General features: G+C 42.2%; 1 protein-coding gene across 3 annotated transcripts in view; it reads right to left on the reverse strand.

The window, feature by feature from the left end:
- The window catches only part of LOC147905441 (ABC transporter C family member 5-like), a 58,041-nt gene extending 45,212 nt beyond the window's left edge, over positions 1-12,829 (reverse strand). For all 3 annotated transcript variants that reach the window (XR_015540774.1, XR_015540775.1, XM_087372625.1), the window contains exons 1-3: positions 11,203-12,829; positions 10,421-10,741; positions 10,086-10,172 (exon numbers count right to left, since the gene is read on the reverse strand). Coding sequence is in view for 1 of the 3 variants with exons in the window: in XM_087372625.1 (XP_087228751.1) it covers positions 10,086-10,172; positions 10,421-10,741; positions 11,203-12,618 (1,824 nt within the window). In the remaining 2 variants the exon portion in view is untranslated. The remainder of the gene's footprint in view (positions 1-10,085; positions 10,173-10,420; positions 10,742-11,202) is intronic.
- Between the last annotated feature and the right edge of the window lie 3,926 nt (positions 12,830-16,755).

A 16,755-nucleotide genomic window follows, 5' to 3' on the forward strand; every position in this document is an offset into this window, starting at 1 on the left:
CTCAAATGGATAAGAGGAAAATACAAAGGATGGCCTATATGGCCCCCAAGTCAGCCCTATGGTTGACCAGAGAAGTCAACTCATAGAGTTGACTTGACCTACAAGGCTAATACCAGGACTAAGCGCTAACATGGATGCTTGATATTCTAAAGTGAGGCTTCACTTGGGTAGTGGCAAGCTAGTAAAGGAACTCAGTAAGTCCATCTTGTGCTTGGATTGAGCACGAGATGGGAACACAAGACAACTTTTAAACTTTATGTTCATGTGAACATAGAGAAATTTTGGGTTCTCAAAGAGAGAATTCATGATTATCAGAAAAGCAACATCAGAAGTAATCCTTCTGGTAGCTTTTGGGTAAACTCTGGTATCCTTGTGGACAGGGTTTTGGGATGTCGGATGACATCAATCTACCTAGTGGACACTTGGCTAAGTTTCCACCCGCACCTCTCCCTCAAGGCCAAGGCTATGAAAGACACGTCTGGGAACCCTTTACAAGTGAGAGGGAGAGAAGAGAAAATTTGGAACATGATTTTCTTGAGATCTTAAATTGGATCTCAATAGACCTTAACTTGAAACTTGGATCTTGCCATCATAGATGACCCAAATACTAACATCCGGATGGGTGGTCTGCAGTAGTATGGGATGCTACAGATGCTATTGTGGGTGCATCAGAATTCCTTAGTGACAGGGAATTCAAAACCTCTACCATTGGGCCGTCGGTTGGTAGATGACGGTTCATTCTTTGGTGATAAGGATCACCTGAGGAGTTCAGGATTGTAACTCCTAGTTGCCAGATACCATGGTCTATCAAGCATTCTGCCATTGGTGAGTGGGTGTCGCCAAACCTACCCAATGGGTTACCCTAAGGAAACTGGGTAATGGATGACCCTAGACTTGCTGACGAGCGAGTCGGTCACTGTGGACTTTCGGATGGAAGGTTGTGGGCTGTAAATTGGTTACGGCTTAAGTTCGTTTTCCTATCCTGACATATATTAGTATAAGTCTTATTTTAAGGGAAGGAGGACGTTACATCCCCACTAGGATGTAACCAGCTATGGGTTCGCAAACCCTAAGGTGTGACTGACATGGTCTTGATCTAGCTAAGGGTTAGGACTAACCTAAGGGACCTAACTAGCAGAAGAGGTCTACAAGAGCTGGCCTAGCCTCAAGTATGGCTAAACTTGGGTGGAGTGTTTCCCCAACTAGGTCAGAGACAAATATAGCCTAGGTAGCCCTAAAGTAGGACTTGCTGGCTATAGATGGCTAAAGCCTAGGGTAGGGGCTCAGTTGATGTGGTCTTGAGGATGCGTTCCTCCGTGACCAAGACTTGCTGCCTAGAGGGCAGCAACTAGGGTGAAGGGCTTGTGGTATGCGACGCAAGTCTGAGTCTAAGGCTAGCTGGTTCTCGTATCCAGATGGTTTAGACCTCTAGCCCAGGGGTGGCTCGGATGAGCCTACAGTTGCGAGGTGAGTTGCTAGCTTCAACCCTTATGGGTTGGTTGCGGGTACGTCCCATGGTGTGTATTGTGAGATTTGGTTTAGAGGGCGGTGTAGGATACCTCACCAGGGTCTAGGGTTGACCAAAACCGGCAACGGTTGTTACAGTTAGGCTCTAGCAAGCTAGCCTCAATTATCTTGACAGATGTAGTGTACAAGCAAACTCACAAAACCTAGCACATCATTATAGAGTCATACAATTTTATTAAAACGCCTTTTACTCAACATATAAACGTGGCTCTATTTGGGCCATGTCATGAACTTGTGATACATCCAATTGCCTTTCCTCCTGATGAAGAGTGTTTCAACCATATGCTTCAATAGTGAAGAATTTCCTTTTGGCTTCAGCACGACTGTTCAAGTAGGCAAAGATAAATATCCTTTGGCTCTTCTTGCCAGGTTTCTATCTTGAAGCAATTTGATAGCTGACCGGCAACAATACTCTACTTCTCAGCTTCAATACTAGAAAGTTGTTCTTCTCCATAAATTGCGAACGCAACACACTTGACTTAGATAAGGATGCAACAATAGGATACCTAGATACAACCTCTGTACAAACATCATGCAATTGGCCATTCTTACCTCTCTCTCTCTCTCTCTCTTCCTTCCTTCCTTCCATGACAAAACTTTGAATACCATATGCATAGCCATAATCAAGTGCATAACATTTATTGAAAGCTCTCTCTCTCTCTCTCTCTCTCTTCCTTCCTTCCTCCCATGACAAAGGTTTGAATACCATATGCATAACCATAATCAAGTGCATAACATTTATTGAAAGCTCTATGTGTGTGTGTGTGTGTGTGTGTGTGTGTGTGAGAGAGAGAGAGAGAGAGAGAGAGAGAGAGAGCTCCCATGTCAACCTCGATCTAGGGAGCCCTGCTATTGCTTGCTTTGAGCCCAGCTGATCTTCTTCAGCATCTTCAGCCCTCTTACATAATCCGTACTATCCGTACAAACTGTACGGACAGTTTTCGTCCGTCCCTACAGCCCTGAACCCTGACGCAGATCTCGAAAATTGAAATTAGCCCGCCACCCTGCTCTTCTCGCCTTCTCGTCGTTTCCTGCTCGTCTTTTGTTGTTCATATCGTTGCATCGCCTCCAACATTTCCTTAGCTTTGTCTTTGTTTAACCCTCTTCTCCTTTCATAACCTAGTTGCATTGAATCTCTTCCTTCTTAATACTCAGACTTTTGCTGTGTTTTTTTGGTACTGGTTTACGTGGGCGTGTGGATATCCCTTACGCTGTCCATATCCTCTTCTATGCTTTAGTTCTCCTCCTTCACCTCTTCTCTGATGGATTCTGACCCTCAACTCAAGCATTATTTGCACAGGGATCGCTCTCTTGATCCCAAATGAAGACTTACAGAAGCTCCTGCAAAGGATAATCTGGATGCACGCTATGTCTTTGATATGCTTCATGAGGAATTTTTTCAAAGTAGACACACATGGAGCGTTCCGGAAGTCAAGTACAAATTGAAGCTTCCCTCTTTGGTAAATCCTCTGAAAAAGATATCACAGACTGCTGTAATTTTGTTTTTTCCAGGAAGAATCCCTGCTGCTAATGATGTAGCGTAGTGGATAAAGGCCTTGTTGGGTGGATGTTTTGTTGAGGGAGTATAGTTTGCCTCAAGGGGCTTTTATGAAGTACATCTTGCTGATGTCACTTACAAGTAGAAGTTATTGGAATTCTCCCCTTTGTTTTATGGCAGACGATTGCCCAATATGGGTGGAATTGGTTGATTTTCCAAACTATATGCGTGAGGAGTTACCTGGACTCGCTGCATCTTTGGGGCAAGTGATATGTCCTCGTAGACCCACTGGTAATCGCAATAGACTTTGCATTTTATGGAACACTGACAAGCCTACACCTCCTTCCATTGCAGTTGAGGTGGAGGAGGTTCGTATGGGAGAGAGAGAAATATTTTGAGTTAAAGTGGGGGGTCTTTCGAAGACTTGTAGAGATTCTCTGAACCAAAGGTGCCATCAAACTGTCTTTTTATGTGACCATACTCGCCATTATAATTGACAAACTTCATAGACTAGAGGTAGTCAATAGAGCGAGCGGGCGGAGCTTGCTTTGCATGTCACAAGTTTGGTCACTTGGCATCAGAGTGTCCTACTGTTCTTCATAGACCTCCTCCAACAGCTATGCCTCAAAATAATGCTCAGCCTTTGCCTTGCAATGGAGGGCAGCTTCCCAACATTTCAACCAATACTACTCTGGATAAGGCATCTAAAGCAGCAAATGAGCATTTGATAAAGGTAAACACTCCTACAAAGGCAAAGGACAAAGGTAAAGAGAATCTAAAGGATTATGATAATTCAGAGAATGAAGGCTGGCAGCAACTTAAAAAGGTTATTTCTTTAAGGTAGAGACCCTTGCAATCCAGACACTGGGATGCCTCTTCTCCCACTCCTGGTCAAGGCTTCCAGTTCTCAAGTCTCCCATGCCACTAGATTATGGACAGATGTCCTCAAAAAAGGTATTCCAATCTTGATCTAGCTGATGCTGCTCCTCCTTATGAGCATGAGTCTCAACAAGAGGCAGAGGACATGGCAATGACTTGATGCTTTCTCACATTTCTTGTATACAGCTTTGGAATGTCTTTCTTACAATGTTCAAGGCCTCTGCAATGTAAATAAATGGAGGCTACTTTGGCATTATGTACATACTATGATCCAGATGTGGTTTGTTTGCAAGAACATAATCAGCATGATATGGCTGGACAACAAGGACACTTTGCAGGATATTACATTTTTTATGCAAGCAATTTGAGTTTTTCAGGAGTATGCATCTTAGTCAAGCATGACTTGCATCCTTTGCTGGCTTTTAATGATCAGCATGGTAGATGGATGGTGTTACAATGCATGGTTGAAGAGGATATCTATGAGATTGCTTTTGTGTATGCCTCTCAAACTTTTGCTTTGTGTGGATAGATGTGGGATGCCATCAATCATTATCCTTGGAAGTCTAATGCCTTCGTATGTGGAGATTTCAATAACTCCCCTCATCCACAGGATAATACTACTCACAAGTCTCATATGATACCTTCTGAATTTCAGAAATGGGAGGAGATGCAAAGTACTCTTAATGCAGAAAATTTGTGGAAAATCTATCAGCCTCAAACACTGGGATTCACATATCATCATAATGCACTTTCCCATTACTGGGCGAGATTGGACAGATGGTACCTATTGAATGCGCAGCAGTTTGATGCTTTCACATGTAATTTGTGGGTTGACTACTCTCTTTAACTGTGGAATCATGCGCCCTTGTGGTTGGACTTATGTTTTGCTCAAACAATAAATTATTTACAGCCTTCAAGTGCTACAATGCTTCATGTGAATAATGCCTACCTTTCACACAAGCAATTTCAGGAAGCCATCTTACTTGCCATCCGGCCTCTTCCGTTGCATGCTTAAGAGGATTTGGATTTTGCTTGGGAGAGTTTCGTATGCCGCATTCAAATGATCATTAAGGATTATGGCAGGTGGGACTCAAAATGATCAAAGAAAGCTTCGTAAATGGCAAGTTAGAGCCCGGATTAAGCCCTTGTTGGACAAAGACTGTTCTTCAAAATCCTTTTTTAAGAGTTTGCATGCAGGAAGACAAAGACAATCAATTCAAAGGATTAAAAAACAGGATGGTTGCTGGACACAAACTCAATCCCAACTGGAGGCTGAATGTGTACAGCATTTCAAAAACATTTTCTCGCAGCCTTTGCCTTCCTCTTATCAGTTCCAAGCTCAGCGCAGATTTTTGGATCGTTTCAGCCCAATTATTGATTCAAAGGTTGCTGTAGATCTTGAAAAGCATTTCTCAGACACTGAACTTGATGATGCTATGGCAAAGTTGGCTAAAGGTAATGCTCTGTTGTATGAAATTGCTACCCATCCGCTGCTGTTATATATGGATTATTTGACTAACTTGGGACAGTTGCATGGTCTTCAGTTACCTGGAGCACAATCTTTTTTTGCACAGACGTATGCTGATAATTCTTTTTTCATGCCTCAAAATAGTCCTGCTGAAATCAGGCTTCTCATGAGCACTCTTTTTGACTTTGGATTGGCAGCTGGTCTGAATATCAATTTTAATAAATCTAAGCTTTTGCCATTGAAAGCTTGTGATTGGCACTCGCTTATTTGGCCTGGTCAAATTTTTCCTCCTGATCGGATTGTCAGACATCTAGGGTATCCTGTGGGCCGGAATATTACCATCAAACAGCAAATGGCATGGGTGTCTGAGAAGCTTTATCAGAAGTTGGATTATTGGAAATTATCCACATGGCCACTACATGTTCGCCTCAGAATTGTTCAATCCATGATTATGGCTCATGTTCAGTTTTATTTGCCCCTTTTACACTAGACTACTAAACATCTCAATACTTTTATGTATCATGCAATGCAGCTGTTTTGGAAGACAAAAACTCGCAGGAAAGGTTTGAGGCTGTTAAAAATGCACTTTATATGTTCTCCAAAGATGCATGGGGGTCTTAACATTCTCGACATCGGGTATCATATATAAGCGAGAAAGATTACCATGCTTCCTACTTTTTCCCAGCAAAATCAGCCATGGGCTATCATGTTGGCAGCCATTGTATGAACATGAGGACAAAGGCATATGGGGATTGGATTACTGATCATTGGGAAGTGGTCATTGGCAAATTTCATGGCATTATCCCTGGCTGTCCTTACTCCTCTTCTCTATTACACGATTGGAAGCGAGTGCTTCCAAAAGTTAAATGGTCTCCTGTCAAGTCAGCTCAGGCCAATTCTCTTCGCCATGAAAGTATACACTGGAGCTCAGTTTTTCATCTTCCTCTTGCCTTACAGGAACCGGTTAAGGCATACAATCTCATGAAACTTGGGATTCATTACATTGATGATGTGGTGGATGCTCAAGGGAATATTTTATCATTTCCAGGTGCTTGCCGTCAATTTCCCCTTGGTATGCATCATAGACCAATATGAAGGAAAATAAGCATCTTGTTGCAACACCTACTCCCAATTCCACCTTATGATGGCTCCCTCCGACTTCAGAATTGGCAGCTCATGCCCTGTAATCATGGATTACGCCCCATTTCTTTGCAAGCCATTTCTTCTATAAAAACTTATAGATTGATTTTGCCTCCTCCATGGATTGTGTAGCATGGGAATACCCTCTGGCATCTACACAAATCTCTTTAATGGTGGAAGTCAAATCTCAAAGTAGTATGGAGAAGTAAGCTACCTTTAAAGCAAAGATTGTTTCTTTGGAGATGTTTGGTGGGTGTTTTTTCAGTGGGAGTCACTTTGGGCAAATGTGGGATTTCTCTCTTTTTTCATTGGGTCAGATTTTGGGCGTTTTGGGCTATTTGGAAGCCGAGGAATCAGGTCTTCTAAGGCAATCCATTGCTTCAACCGTATGAGTTTTTTAGAGCATCATTACGGCAATCTCTGTATGATGCTTGTCATGAGAATGACTTGATGTATCTACTTTAGAGGTATTTTCCCACTGCTTTTGATTTTTCAAAATAGTCTGTTTTCTAGGCTATTCTTGTTGTAAAAAGTTTTTCTTATTATAAATTTAGTGGTTTCACCCCTCAAAAAAAAAAAAGTGTGTGTGTGTGTGTGTGAGAGAGATGACTGGTCTTAAAATCCTTGGGGCTGCATCTTTTTTGGCACAAGCATATGCTGATGATTCCTTCTTTATGCCACAAAATTCTCCCCGGGAAGTTCACATGCTTATGACCACCCTATCATTGTATGGATTAGCAGCGGGATTGCATGTCAATTTTGACAAATCTAAATTGCTTCCCTTGAAACAATGTGACTGGCATTCTATTCTCTAGCTAGGTCAGGTGGTGCATTCCAAAGATGTAGTCAGGCATTTGGGATATCCTATAGGATGGCATATTACCAGGAAGCAGCAGTTAAAATGGATCTTCCAAAGACTTCAACATAAACTGGAATATTGGAAAATTTCTACTTGGCCACTTCATGTCAGGCTCAGAATGGTACAGTCCATTGTAATGTCCTATGTTCAATTCTTTTTGCCTTTGTTACATTGGTCCCCCAGAGATATTTCAGCCTTTATGTCTCAAGCTATGGAGCTGTTATGGAGGACAAAAACTGCTGTGAAAGCATTGAGACTGATGAAGATGGAAATGGTGTGCTCTCCTAGGATGCATGGTGGACTTAATGTTCTCAATATAAGATATCATGTACTTGCAAGGAAGGCGACTATGCTCCATACTTTTTCCCGTCAACAACAGCCATGGACTTGTATGATAGCATCCATGTGTGTCAACATGAGGACATCGGCATATGGCCATTGGACTACTGATCATTGGGAGGTTGTCATTGGGAGATTTGTAGGGAAGATACCTGGCTGTCCTTTCTCTACTGCTCTGATACTTGACTGGAAACAAGTACTTTCTAAGGTCAAATGGGCTCCCAATAACTGCTCGGGGACAAACTCGATGAGGAAAGAAAGTATTCATTGGAGTGCCATCTTTGACATTCCACTTGCTTTACAGGAACCTGTTCGGGCATATAATCTCATGAAATTGGGAATTAGATACATAAATGATGTGGTAGATGATCAGGGCTATGTCTTATCTTTTCCTCAGGCCACTGCTTCCTATGCATTGGGAATGCATCATAGGTCGATATGGAAGAAAATTGCTGATTTGTTACATCCTCTTCTCCCTGTTTCTCCTGTGGCTGGCACAGACAGGCTTATGGATTGGCAATTGCAACCCTCTGCTACATGCTCTCATCCTGTTCCTCTGCCTGTCTTGACCTCCATCAAAGCCTACAGGCTTCTTTAGCCTGCTCCATGGATTCAGCAATATGCTAATACTCTGTGGCATATCAGGAAGCCCCTTTCATGGTGGCGGAAGAATCTCTAGATATTATGGAAGTGTAAAATGCCTTTGAAACAAAGACTTTTTCTTTGGAGATGCATGACCGGCACTTTGTCAGTGGGAATCACACTTGCCAAACGTCACATTGCACCATCCACATGTTTACAATGTCGAGCTCCTTCAGAGACTGTCCCTCATTTGCTTTGGCACTGCCCGTGTTCTAGGAACTCCTTGGAAGAATTTCAGATCATCTTCGGCTCCGTTTCCCGAGCCACAGATTTGGGAAACATTTTTGGTTATTTGGAAGATTTATGAGGTCTTGGTCTCACTATTCACTATTTCTCTCATGGGTCAGATTTTGGGCTCTTTGGACAATCTGGAATGAGCATAATTTGGCATACTTGGGTCACCAGATTCACAAGTCATATGAATCTTTCCGAGCCTCATTGCGGCAATCCTTATATGATGCCTGCCATGAAGGTGATATCCATGCTTCTTGCATAGAGCTTTTCTTTTTATGTTTCTGATCTTTCGGATACTATCCATTTTGGAGACTTCCCATCTTGTAAATTTATGAGAATATAAATACACTGGATTTTACTAAAAAAAAGTGTGTGTGTGAGAGAGAGAGAGACAGAGCTATTAATTGAGGACATTTCAAGTTACCTGCTTTAAAGATTCATTTATTTTGAAAAAATTTAACTGTATGCACATTTTAACGTGGCCACTGGACCTGCTGAATCTTCCACTGAGGCTGAAGGAGCAAGAGAAGCAGAAAAGAGGCAACCCTTGTTAGAGGACACTCCAGGTTCTTACATCCACTCCAAGGCCACATTGTAGCTCCTCACAATCTCAAGGAAGAAAAACTTCTAAGCTCCAATACCAATGTAGTAGAGATGTAGCCTACGATCTTCTCTCACAAGTCTGTCTAACAAACTACTGCTCATAGCATCCATTCTGAGCCAACCAAGACTGTCCGGAAAAGCTGTGTTTCCTGATTGACAGGAGCTAATTGAGTACAACAATACTATATCATTTTCATTTCATCCAACAACAGGGGCTGGGGCTGATCCTCAATGAAGAGGCTGAAGGCGGCAATGGGATGGGTTGAAGCCCGAATCCAGGGCTTCTGCAGAGGCTACTAGAGGCTGGATCCAGTCACTTGCTCCTGTCCATGTGACTGCCTGTGTGCCAGTCCCACATGGGCTGCGCTGCTGCTGCCATCTGCCCCCGTGGCAGATCTGTGACTGCTGCTGTTGGTGGTGGCCCTTGTGTCTGCCTATGTTCACAGCCCTATAGATGCCTGTGACATAATACCACAAATAGGATCCACAACTAGCTCTCAACAGTCACGCTATTTGGAAGCTCTAGCCCCATCTTTAATAACCCCATCCCTTGCCCCAGTTATATCAGAGGCAAGAGACATTATTAAAAAGATGCACATCTAAGACTACATAACACCAGAGTTCCAGGACCCATTGACATTTTGACTGCAACTTCTTAGCTACTCTGCTCAGAACATTTTAAGAATTCAGTACTAAAGCAAGGCTTCTTTTTATGGGATTCTTCATTTAGTATATTCCATGTTTAGTATGTTTTTTACTGTGTTCTTCTGTTTTTCTTAGTTCTTGGCATAAGCAGGCACATGGTTGAATGTACGAGTGTTTTTTTTTAAATAATTAAGGTGAAAACAGGATTGCTCGCACAGAAATTAAAAGCCAGAAAACGTTCGATGCATTACCAGAATAAGGTCTGCTGCTGGCAAGAACTCTACTTGGTGGGTCACAAAGATAACCGTCTTCTGTGCTAGTGCTCCCAATATGCATTCCTGGATACAGATAGACCAGATTTGCATAGCCATATTATTCCCAAATAATATTGCACATGTACTGCTCAACACTTACTTTACTAGCTGCTCTCACGCGTAAGTAACACTATGCTTTCAAATATACAGATCATTGGTTATCAAGCTACATAAATGCAAGTCATTTCCAAGCAGGCGGTCTTCTTCAAAGCCAACCATTAGGGTGAGCGAGTGCAGGTCATAGACAAAAACTTCCACAAACTACTTCTCACCTTAAACAATTCACTTCCAGTGTGAGCATCAAGTGCACTGAATGGGTCATCAAGAAGATAAATATCTGCATCTTTGTATAAAGCCCGGGCAACTTGAACTCTCTGTTTTTGTCCACCACTTAAGTTGATTCCCCTCTCTCCAATAATTGTCTGGTCTCCATGGGAGAAAAGGCTCAAATCCTTTTTTAAAGCACAAACCTGAAGGGCATTCTTATACTTATACTTATCCATGTGACTTCCAAAAAGGATATTATCTTCTATATTGCCAGTCTTAATCCATGCTGACTGTGAGACGTATGCTGTTTGCCCGCAAAGTTTCACCTGGACAGTTGATTTGCTAAGATCAGCCTACAAGCTCAAAATAGTAGGAACACTTAGAAGTGAAAAAATTGTGGTGGACCATTTCCACTTTACTACAGAAAAGGAGGTAAGCATTTCCGCTTCCGATAAAACGCAATAACGCAGCACGTAAAACTAGAGGACAGAGGAGAAGGAGCGAGAACGGGAATATAAACAGAAAAAGAGGGAGAAGAGGGTTGAGGGAGCGAGGGGAGCGGAGGGTGTAGAAGACAAGAAATTGCGGTGTACATTTCCTTTAGTGACAAAAGGAAGGAGCAATAAATGCACGGGGTATAAATTGGTTCCTCTCAACGGGACATCTCTTCAAAAAAGAACCTTTCTCGAAGCAGCATTTGTGATGGTCTAACTCCGTTCGCCCACCCAATGCTGGTAAAGCAAGATAGATCCAGTTCAAGCCACTGCCAAAGGTTTCAGTATCTTACTGTGCCAGAAAGCTTTGGAATTTCACCAAGAATGCATGCAAGGAGGCTTGTCTTCCCAGACCCAACCTTTCCGCAGACTGCAACTCGCATCCCCTTGGTTACTCTTAGATTGATTTTTGAAAGCGTGGGATTTTCAGAAGAAGGGTCCCAGCTGAATATACCCCCTTTTACTTCAATCGCCACGCTCGACGAATCCTTGTCGAGTCTCATGACGGCACCTTTCTGCAGCTCCTCCTCTGAAAGGAAACTGGAAAGACGCTCTAAGGAAACTTTCGTTTGAGCAATCATTGCGAGGAGGTCCGGAAAATTTCGCAACGGTTCTTGAAGAACGCGAAATGTAGCTAACGCTGAAAGAACTCTTCCTGCAGCCAGTGGGATTTCAAGCATCAAACAGGTGCCGAAGGTAATCACGGATACAAAAATCGGTGCTCCCCAGAAAACAAACGTGATCGCTGCCTGCGCCAAGAGAGCTTTGCGCAGCCACCTGTATTCTACTTTCCTCAAATCTTCCAGCTTCACCCGGTATCTGTCTTCCCATGCTTGCAGCTTCAATATTCTCATACCACGCAGACACTCAGACGTAGCCTTCATTCGCTCATCTTTGGCTGTCATCAATTCATCCTGGTATTTCTCTTGCAGTCTAGCAAGAGGCGTATTACTGATTATACAGACAATTGTTGCTGCCAACGTTGCAATGAAGGCCATCCCGACACTTCTGTACAAGATCGCCAGAGCCAAAATAATTTGCAGCGGTAGAACCCAGATGTCATGCAAATACCAGGAGAAGTCCCCAACCCTCTGCACATCGACGGACATGTAATTGATAATCTCCCCAGCGCTGTGGCTTTGCCGCGATTGACTAGAAAGACGTAGCCCTTTACGATACACGAATGCTGTCAATGCAGCACGAACATGCATACCCAATACGTTGATTCCCATGTACCAATGCCGCTGCGCCAAATTCTCCGCCAATTTGGAGCCAAGAAAGGCAAAAGCCAGCACGTAACCTTCATGCCTGAACCGCCTTTTGCCGCTCAGGTACTCCACAAAGTCGGTGATCAGAAACGGACCTACGTACGTGGCGCAGGTGTTCACCGCCGCGAACACGGCGCTGCAGGCCGCCTCTCTCCAGAAAGCGGCGGCAATGGCGCGGGTGAGGGGGGGAGAGGGGCGGCGAGGTGGCTGAGGAAGGTCGAATTTCCGCAAGCTGGATTTCAAGCAGAGGTAGGAAGATTCAGAGCGATGGAGGGGGGGGAGGAAGGGGATGTCGGAGAGTTCGAGGGGTTTACGGGAGCCGAGGGAGAGGAGGGGGTCAAGCCAGGAGAGGGTGGCGAGGCTGAAGAGGTTGGAGGGAGGGAAAGGGGAGGGGGGGGGGGGCTTGTCGGGGGGGAGGAGGGGTTGGGAGAGGTGAGCCATGGGGGAGAGCGATGGAGCTATGGAGCTGTGGCTGGCGATGGAGATGGAGATGCAGCAGGTTGGCTATGGCGAATGTAATTGTTGAAGGAGGAGGAGGAGGTGAACGTTGAAGCTGTGGAGCTTCAAAGCTGAGTTTTGTGGCTACTGATTTTGAAGAGAGCTATGGAGCTGTGGCGAAGCTTTGGCTATGGCGATTGTTGTTGAAGAACAAACAACAACAACAACAACAACAACAATAACAACTTTGACGCTTTGGAGCTCCAAAGCTTAGTTTGGCTCCTCTCTTCACTACGTCGAGAAAGAAATAAGCACGTGTCCTTTTCTCCTCTCTCCTCTCTCTTCCCCCTCCCCCCTTCCACGTCAATATCCTCCCCATACCCCTCTTCCATGGGTCTCCTCCCTATATCCTCCCCCCCCTTTGTATCTTCTTGGATATCGTCTCTTGCGGGTCCCATCCTCTTGCATCTTTGATAGTTCTCATGCACCCTCTTTCCCCCAATCATCCCACAACAAATGTTTCCACAACACAACATAGAGAAGATTCCATACATCATTACTTACACGCTCAGGATTTTGTTGGCCACCCATGGATAGTGTTTTTGTATGGGTGAAAGGCACATATTTCTTCTTATGGAGGTTGGTGACTTATATGTTCTCCACTAGGGACTGGCTTAACAGGTGGCGACATATCTTTCCTTCTCTGTGCAAGATAGCAGTGGAATCTCACTATCACCTCTTTTGGTATTGTGTGATGGTGAGGAGACTCTCGTGGGCGATTCAAAGGTGGCTTCATCGAGCACAATTATTTATTTGCCTTCGATGGAAGATGGTTTTGCTGGGGGATCATAGCAATCTCAATTCAAGTTTGACTCGCGTATGAGATATTGTACGCACAGTGACTCTTCAGTTTGTATGGAAATTCCGCAATGCATTGATTTTCAAAGGAGTGCCCTTCAGGATCATATGATTGCTAACCTCATGTTTGAGGTTTTGGAGGCATTGGATATTTACAGTGCTAGGTGGCCTGCAGAGTTTATAGCATTTCAAGTGCTTCGTGCATCTCTTTAATTGTCTTCTCTTTTTTTGCCTTTAATTCAATTACTTTGCCATGCAAAAAAAATAATCCATAAATTTAATTATCTGAAAGGTATACTTAGGTTGGATTCACAAACATCTGGCGCCCACGGGAAACACGGGCACAGACATCGAATAGCAAAGCCAAGGATGTTCACCTTCAATTCACAAAGGACGGACAAATATATGCATCTCATAATTGCACCAATGGTATAGTGGCTTACTGGTAGACCCTTTGTCACCATTTTAGCCCATAAGCGTGGCTCCCCCTATCCACCTAACCTCTTGGGCAAGCTCTTGATGCAGCCCAAGAAGGCACCATGTCACTATTTTCATACAACTTGTCCTCCCGTTTGTGAAATGGGCATCCCCCTTTTACGTCCTTTTACGTTTTTTCATTGGCTGAGCATTCGTCCAAGGACTTATGGGTAGCTATTTGTGAAACTAGCCTAAATCTAGGGGACCCTTTTGATGCACAAGGGTCCAAAAAAGAGATGCCATGTGATTAGGCATTGCTGACATATGCCTCCACAACTTTTGTAAGATAAAGAACAACTATAAAGGCCTCAAATGTATAGGTTTTTGTACCATATTAATCAGTAAGTCTTTTTAATGAAATGGATTTTCTTGTAATTTAATTGGAAAATGGAAGATGAAGTACGTGGGCCCAAACTTTTATGAGATTCCTACACAATTCTTTCAGAATCAACCAACTTGAGCATCTCCTTACAATGTTCTACATCATCCATATGCCTAAATTGTTCTTTCTAACTTATGTCATCTATAGTTGATAAGACTTGACATTACATTAACATTTCATTAGAAAATTGCAAGGCCTGCGTTGGATTGTCAACTTATGTGTTATATTGTAGCTACCATTAAACTTGGAAGTTGCACGCACTGTCTTTGTTTGCTCTTGGTCTCATTATAGTTTATAGAATCCTGTTCATAATCTATGCTTTTTTAATCGAACATCATTCTTTTTTACTTTAATTATATTTGTGCCCATATATCAATGTCAATATTTTTGTCTCGACTCTCACTCTACCCATCTGTGACTTACTTGGGGTTGATGTTGTGGTTTCTACTAAGTGAATTCTAAATGGTTTAGACTATTATGCAAGTCATTGTGTTGGGATGCAATTTTTTTCAATAGGACTTAAGTCACCATCAAGCACAATATCTTCTACATTCGTTAGTTCTTGTTTGTGTTTGAAAATTGCTTACATATTGTCATAGTTGATTGCATATAGTCATAGTTGCCCATGCAAGAAACAAGAAGCTATGACTTCTCTTCCTACATTGGTTTGAACTGTTATTGTCTAATAGGTTTGCACTCCTTAAACTTGAATTGTATTGTCGTGTATGTTTCTTATTCAAAAGCATATTATGCCATAAAGTTTTCAATTCTAAAAGATGTACTGTTTGATAGCACATGGTGTTGAAAATGTTGTATTAGCAAAAATTCTTGATGTACTTTGAAAAAGAAGAAATTGGATACCTCTTTTTATTCATGTCTTTAAAGAAATGCCATTAGCTTCTTTTGAAACAAAAGCATCCTCTTTGGGACAATCTTTGTAAGAACTCAAATATACTATAAGTTAGAGGTATGCCTCCTTTTGTGATAATGTTGTATTTGTGAGCTTATTTGAATGAACCCTAGATGGATGGTTGTGATTATTACTTTTTGGAAACATAAATGGTAGAGAACCCTACCTTCTCTAGTATTTGGGGCACACACAACAACCATTTTCATCATTAGCAATGGTTGTTTTAACAAAAACAAAATAGACTCTTTTGTAAAAGACAAAAAGTGTCAAAATTAATGTGGACATAAGCATCGATAAGGAAGCCGCGAAATAACCAATAGCATAACTCTTGATATATTGGTGCTTATATTGAAGGGTATATCGATGCCATTACTAGTAAACTCAAAACATTTTAATCGTTATATGGACACCACAATTCGCAAAAAAAAGCTAGGGCACATTGTGGCTAGGACAAGATTTTTTTCATCTCAAACTTGGACATGAATATATGAGCTTCAAACTTGATGTACATGCTCTTCTACTTTTATTCTTTCAAAGGATCAAACATGTATGAAAAGTTTTTTTTTTCCTCATTGGGAAAAACTCTCTTTAAAGGTCGGTATGGGGAAAAACACTCTCTGTAAAACATCTTAAAGGCACATTCTTGAACGTTCATTTGATTTATACTTTTGAGGACAAGCCAGCCTCACCTACCATAGTAGCTACACACTACCCAACCTAAAAAAGGCTCCACTGAGGAGCATGACATCCTTGCTACTCACTGTTAGAGCTGCCATCACCTCTCCAAGTCCTCGTTGGATTTGTCTCCCAATTCCTCTAAGTCCTTGCTAGAGTCATTTGGGACATTCGTCTAATTCAGGATGCTTGGAGTTTGAGTCCTCCTTCGGCATATTATCCTCATTGTCACCATCACCCCTTGCACCACTTCTTTTGGTCTCTGCCAACCATTATTCATGAGTGATGACAAATGTGAAGGTGAGCCTCAAGAGTCTACAAATCGAAGAAAAAAAAGCTACATATTTAGAAGCTTTCTTGATAATGTGCATGTTTGCATAATCTAACACTAGTTTGGTAGCCTAAATATGTCCTTTTGATGTTTTGCAAAAAATTCACACCTTAATCTAGATATATATTTTGAGGATTCCTTCTCTTGAGCTTTTTTTAAAATTTAAAGGTAGATGCATAACACAAATTTTTAAAGATATAAGGAACATTAAAAAAGCATCGTGCACGTGACTACAAAGTGCCCACAAATTTATAGTAATATAGTTTTCACTTGGATCGGATTCAAAATAGGTTGCCCAACAAATCTCACTTTCATAGTTTTGAAGTATGCATAAGTGTTCTTCCTATGAATATTTTGTATTGGTATCACTCATTCATGATTAGAGCCACCCTATAAGTATAATTTAGACCTTTGAATATTTTTATGATATTGCTTAATCCCTATATCTTGAAATTAGCATAAAATATAGCGTAGCCAACAATCAAAATAAGGTTTTAATTTGATGTT

The sequence above is a fragment of the Dipteris shenzhenensis genome, chromosome 1 (assembly GCF_047967505.1).
Source record: "Dipteris shenzhenensis isolate YYH24624 ecotype China chromosome 1, Dip_SZ_1.0, whole genome shotgun sequence".
NCBI classification, from domain to species: domain Eukaryota; kingdom Viridiplantae; phylum Streptophyta; class Polypodiopsida; order Gleicheniales; family Dipteridaceae; genus Dipteris; species Dipteris shenzhenensis.